This window comes from Cebus imitator, unplaced genomic scaffold (assembly GCF_001604975.1).
Source record: "Cebus imitator isolate Cc_AM_T3 unplaced genomic scaffold, Cebus_imitator-1.0 Scaffold0, whole genome shotgun sequence".
Taxonomy (NCBI): Eukaryota; Metazoa; Chordata; class Mammalia; order Primates; family Cebidae; genus Cebus; species Cebus imitator.
Genome location: NW_016107315.1, coordinates 2,504,368 through 2,510,367, shown reverse-complemented (window position 1 = coordinate 2,510,367; position 6,000 = coordinate 2,504,368). Strand labels below are relative to the sequence as shown.

At 54.6% G+C, this 6,000-nt stretch overlaps 1 protein-coding gene across 4 annotated transcripts in view; it reads left to right on the top strand.

The window, feature by feature from the left end:
- Nucleotides 1–526: 526 nt before the first annotated feature.
- TEX264 (testis expressed 264, ER-phagy receptor) overlaps nucleotides 527–6,000 on the top strand; it is a 33,280-nt gene continuing 27,806 nt past the window's right edge. Inside the window, exons 1-3 of one of the 4 annotated variants that reach the window (XM_037738884.1) lie at nucleotides 588–665; nucleotides 2,126–2,203; nucleotides 4,015–4,306. In XM_037738884.1, the coding sequence (XP_037594812.1) occupies nucleotides 4,049–4,306 (258 nt within the window). In that variant the 5' untranslated portion in view covers nucleotides 588–665; nucleotides 2,126–2,203; nucleotides 4,015–4,048. Of the gene's footprint in view, nucleotides 666–1,171; nucleotides 1,668–2,125; nucleotides 2,204–4,014; nucleotides 4,307–6,000 lie in introns of those variants that run through there. The other 3 variants (XM_017549406.2, XM_017549683.2, XM_017549600.2) reach the window with 3 other exon arrangements.

The following is a 6,000-nucleotide window of genomic DNA, read 5'->3' as shown; positions in this document are numbered from 1 at the left end:
TACTCACGGAAGTGGGGATGGGTGGGTGGAGGCAGGAAGCAGATATTTGCTCTATGCAAAGGTTGGATCCACCAGTTTCTTCTGCGAGCCCAGACTGGGCTTCAGCTTCCTCAGCTATGCCTTGCTTGGTTCCCAAGTCTGTTGCGAAGCCACAGTGAGAAAAAGTCGCAAGACTAAAGGTAGTACAAATGCCAGAGGCTGATACTGCTGTGTTGCACCTCCCTAGTCTGTACAAATTCTCAGCCCCAGCTCTCTGTCCCCCAGCCTGGCCCTCTACTGCGGGCCACTGGGCTTGCCTCCGGTCCCCGAGCTTGGGCCAGGCTGTCATTGTAGTGCTCCTGCCAATCTAGATGCCCTGGGGTGTTGCTAAATCAACCTCGGCAACCGGATAGTTTGTTGGAGGCGGGAAGGTACGCCGTGGGTTCCCGCCCAGCCAGTGCTGGGGCCAGACGCACGCCCGTTGCCATGGAGACGGGGCGGGGCAGTCCTCCGCCCTCCGGGTCAGTCCTCCGCCCTCCGGGTCCCGCGCGCACGCGCCCACGGCCACGGCCACGTCCCGCCGCGCGAGAGGGCGGAGCGAGCGTGCACGGCGGGCGCGCGCAGGCTCGGCGACTGAGCCTTGAGCCGCCTGCGCGGTTCGGCGTCCGCAACTGGCGGCTGCTGAGGTGAGGGCCGGGCCAGAGGAGAGGCCTACCCGCCGGGGCGTAGGTCTGGGACCCCTGTCAGCTCTGGCGCGACCTCAGAGCTCTCTGTGTCCCCTCCGTGACCCCCGCGGCCCGGGCCGCTCTTTGCATCTCGTCTCGCCCACAGCTGTCCCCTGCCGGGTCCGAGGGCCTGGATGCGACCTTGGGGGCAGCCCCCACCCTTCCGGGCAGCCCACTGCTGCGGCCACCGGTGCGAGGTACGCCCCGAGGCCGTGGAGCTGGGGGAAGGAGGCGCGAGTCACGTTTTAACTCCGCCCCCGTTCCTCAAGGCCGCGCCCCGGAGCTCGGGCTGCAAACTTTAGCATCCCTTAAGTTACAGATGTGCGTGGGGCTCCGACAGGAGGTAGGCGAAGAGAAAGGCTCTGAGTAAATAGGAGAGGTCTGGGGTGAGCAGGGGCTGGAATCCGAGAGTGGGAGACGGCGGCCCCCCCACCCCTAGGGTCCCCCCACCCTCTGGAACAGAAGTTTAGCTCGTGACGGGCCCTTTAAGGGCCCGACCCTTTGCCGCCGCGCACGTGAGCGGCACCAGGAAGCCGGCTGGGGGCAGCCTTCCCTGACGCTCGCCCGCACCGGCTGCACGCGTCCATCCCGGGCCTCTGAGCGTAGGGAAACTGAGTCTCGAAAGGGTGCAGTCTGCCGGAGGTCAGCGGAAACGGCAGTTTCTGGGCGCCAGGTGTGGCTGGAGCCCTCCAGGAAGAGGGGCGTGACCACGGCTCTAGTGAAGAGCCCTGACATGGTAAAGCTAGGTGTGGCTTCAGATTTCCCCAAGGGGCTTGAGAATGGGACGAGGATGCTTTAGAGGCCCCGGTGGGCTTTCCCTCAAGAGGGTAGTCAGGGCACGATGCTCGGCTCAGTGGTTATTCCTGGGCAGGGGTGACTGTTCTTTCATCTCCCAGCACTGGAGCGCTTGGCCCCTGCCGCACTGGATGCCAGGAGTTACTAAAAGTGAGCCTGGCATTTCAGGTGAGCTCCCAGACCCTCTTCCTTTTCTCTTGAATATAGGGGAAATTCACGTTGCCCCTCCTGGTGCTGACCAAAACTCTGGGACCCACAGGTGCATTTTCCCCCCTTTTCTGAGCAGTTTGGGAAGTGAGAGGAAGAGAAAGGTGGATACTAAGTTTCCTTGAGGGGGCAGAAAGTGTTAAACTGGGATGGGAGATCAGGGTGAGGGCCTGTCATTCCCAAGGCAAGTGTAAGCCTAGAGGCTGGGAGTTTTCCAGCTTTAGGCTCAGAGATGTCCAACAAGGATTAAATGCTTGAGCCTTTCTGGAAGCCAGTCACCAGAGAAGTTAGAAAAAGTGGAAATGGGGGCCTGGAGTCAGACTGGGCTTGTGTTGCCTGCATTTTGGTCCATGTGGCTCTGTTTAATACCTGTGTGACCTTGGACAAGTCTCTTAACCTCTAACCACTTGTACCCTTAGCTGTACCTACCTCGTTGGATTGCTTTGAGGATTAATGAAGTAGCTGTGTTTCAACATTTAGACAGTTCCTGGCGTATAGTAAGTGTTCAGTGAAAGATTTCTCGTCATCAAAGAAAATAGGAATGAAATTAACTGGAGACAAGATGAGTAGAACAGGCAGAAAAGAGAGAGATACTGATGGGTAGGAGCACAAATGGGTAAGACTAGTGGGGAGCACCTTAATTTCCTGACACCAAAAGTTTAGAAATTTACTTTGCCTCTCTGTGAGCAAATACTTGTGCTTGTTGACTCCAAAGATAATTTTTTAGCGTAAAATCAACACCCAGCACCCACAGGGAAGAAATAATTGCACAGAGCTAAGTTTTCCACAAAGCTGCAGTATGGCCTTTTCAGCTTCAAAATCTTTTAAATGTTAAATATTACTTTTAAATAATATTTAAAAGTATTAAGTATACTTTTTAAAAGTATATTTAAACTTCAAATATACTTTATTTGGGTGGGAATGTTCCCCCAGTGGGCCGCATGCTTCCCTTTCTCTTTAAACAGTTTTCTCTGGGCTGTGATTTTTTTTTCCCCCTGGGCAACTAAGGTCGAGCACTCTGTGTAAGAGGGTTAGGCCTCTGGCCCCAAGCTGCCTGGAGACCTAGGCAGTCTACCTTGAATAGCTCACACACTGGCTTCTGTGTTACATGTTCCTGGGCCTGCTCTTGAACAGTTTCTGTTCCCCTTATGGGTAATTGTTACTTCCTGCTGTGCAACTCCCCTTTCAGCAGCCTTTTCCTCTTACTCCTCACTGTTTCTTCTATGGCTGGAAAATTGGGATGAAGCTTGTTAACACTGGTGGTTGAAGTCTGGGGAGCTTAGTATTGGACTTTGTTCTAGCTGCTCAGGCTGTTTTGCTCTGGTCTTTCTTCTGGTTATGGATGGGTGAGCTTGCTGGATAGCAAGGTCCTGGCAGGCCAAGTATACTTCGCAATGGAGAGTTTCTTATGAAATTCTCTTCCTGAGCCGGGCGCGGTGGCTCAAGCCTGTAATCCCAGCACTGTGGGAGGCCGAGGCGGGTGGATCACGAGGTCAAGAGATCAAGACCATCCTGGTCAACATGGTGAAACCCCGTCTCTACTAAAACTACAAAAAATTAGCTGGGCATGGTGGCGCGTGCCTGTAATCCCAGCTACTCAGGAGGCTGAGGCAGGAGAATTGCCTGAACCCAGGAGGCGGAGGTTGCGGTGAGCCGAGATCGCGCCATTGCACTCCAGCCCAGCCTGGGTAACAAGAGCGAAACTCCGTCTCAAAAAAAAAAAAAAAAAAAAAAAAAAAAAAAAAAAAAAGAAATTCTCTTCCTGAGGCACGTTTTCCCTCAGGAATTTTTTTTCCTAATGGTTTCCCTGTTTATTAATAAGTGTTGAGACCCTGGCATTTGCTGGTCCTTCCTCTGGCAGTAGTCCCTGAGGCTTGGGGAGGCTGGGCTGTTGGCATGGCTTAGCAGTGGTGAGGAAGAGGTAAAGTTAAGGAAAGGCAGGTTGGCGGGTGTCTGGCTTATCTGGGGGAGACTTGTCAGGGCCAGGAGTATGTCCTTGGCTAACTCACTCCTGTGCCCCTCTGTGATTCAGTTTCCCGAGGTGTGACCAGGGCTACCAGCTGACAGGTAGAGCTGCTCTGACGTCTTCACTGACAGTGATTAAGAAATGAAGAGGCTTGTGGCTTCAGTCATCCTTTGTAGCTCCCTTCTAGGTCACTCTATGTGTAAACACCTCTGGCCCCTCCCCTTTCTGGGTCAGAGCACTCAAGGCAGGGCTGAGGAGGTTGGGCCAGAACTGGTTGGTGGGCAGGTGGGCACATTGTCAGAGCAGGCTACCAGCCTCCTCTCCCTTCTTTCTCCTTTGCAGTTGCCTTGGGGTGCAGTGTGGGGGGTCCAGAGCCATGTCGGACCTGCTACTACTGGGCCTGATTGGGGGCCTGACTCTCTTACTGCTGCTGACGCTGCTGGCCTTTGCCGGGTACTCAGGTCTGCTGGCTGGGGTGGCAGTGAGTGCTGGCTCACCCCCCATCCTCAACATCACTGTGGCCTACAAGTTCCACATGGGGCCCTATGGTGAGACTGGGCGGCTTTTCACCGAGAGCTGCAGCATCTCCCCCAAGCTTCGCTCCATCGCTGTCTACTATGACAACCCCCACATGGTAAGGAGCCTCCATGGGGTTCTGTCCCATGGATGGACCTGGTGGGCCAGGGCTTCTTTGGGGAGGGTAGTTTTGGTTGCGGAGGAAAGGGTGGGAAAATCTTTGAGCAGGCCCTGCAGACCCCTCCTCCGTGAGCTTGAAGCGCCTTCCAGATTTAGCCTGGACTTCTCCTCTGGGCATCCATTTTTGGGCTTTCTACTTGCCTGCCTCTGGTTCCCGTGCCCATGGCTACTCGTGGATTTCCAAATGCAGTGAGCTATACCACCTTGGGTCCCTAGTTTCTGCCAGGACTTTGGTCCCCTGCTGCCTCTTCTTGTCATCCCTCCTTCCATCTCCATTTGGGGCCAGTGCTCTAAGGCCCAGCCATTCAGATTCTGCCCACTCTGTGGGGTTACATCTTGCTGTTTCTGTACTTTCCATCCCTCAACTCTCTTGCCATAGTTGTAGACCCTTGAGGGTCGAGCGGGCAGCCCCTTGGCATGAGAGGGGCTTGGAATCGTTCCTCTTCAGCCATTCTGATGCCCCCCAACCCAGTGATACGGCATTTCCTTAGACCTCAAGCTGCCTAGTTGGGAGAGGGCGTGGGGGGCTAGTAGAGCCAGATGAACTACTTAGAATGTTCAGAATGCTCAAGTCAAAGACTAATCCAGCATCACTAGCATGCTGTGGGTGTCTGGCTGTTCTTACAACCTATGGTGAGTCAGAGCTTGCCAATGTAGCCTCCTGCTATGTTATGGGGTTGTGCTGCCCACAGCTGGATGGGCTGGCAGTTCTGTTAAGGGTTCTTCAGCCTCTAATACTGAGCCATGCCAGGCCAAGCATTTGAAATCCCCAGTTCTGATTTCCTTGCCTGGAGAGCTCAAGTGGATAAGCCCTGCAGCCTACCCAGTGTCTGCTGACTGGGCTCACTGGGCCACTAGTTGAAACAGGGTGTGCTGGTTCCCTCTCTGTGCCAGGTTCTGCTCCACACCTACACTCTGGAGATGAATCACACCTGGCTCTGCCCTCAGGAAGCTCTGTGTGGCTGACACATCAGCCCCACACAAGTGATTCTCCAACAAGACAATGTGCTTGATGTCCACAGAACTTTGAGCTGTGGGTTCAGGGAGGCTGTCATGAGTCTGCTGGGGAGGCCCAGAGAAGGGGTAGATTTCAGCTGGGCCTTCTCACATAAGTAGAGTTTTGCTCTGTTGGGATGGGTTACTTGGCTAAGAAAACTGCAACAGCAAGAGCCTGGAGACATGGGATGACTGGAGAATTGTGGCTAATGGACATGTGGTGGGTGGAGAAAGACAAAGGGTTTGCCTAGCCAGGTGGTGGGAAGGTACAGCAGGTTGGGAAGAAGGGTGTGGCACAATTTGCTACCTTTGTTTTAGGAAGTTAGCTGAAGGGCAGGTGGAGGGGGGAAGGAGATAAGGCAGGAGGCCATAGAAGAGGCCCAGGTGAGAGGTGCCATGGGTTGGTTGAGGGATGAGTCGACATTGTTTGAGGTTTTGCAGTCACATGGCCAGGAGGTGGTACTAATGGAAGGTGGGAGCACATAAGCCTGAGTGGGATGGGATAGACAGTGGGCTATGGGAGCTCCTAGATCAGATGTGTGACCCTCACCCCTGCAAGGGCTCTGTTGTGTAAGCCCCTGCCTCTCTACTTTCCCCTGCCCCTCCTTCCCACCTTGCCTTCTGCAAGGCCCCAGT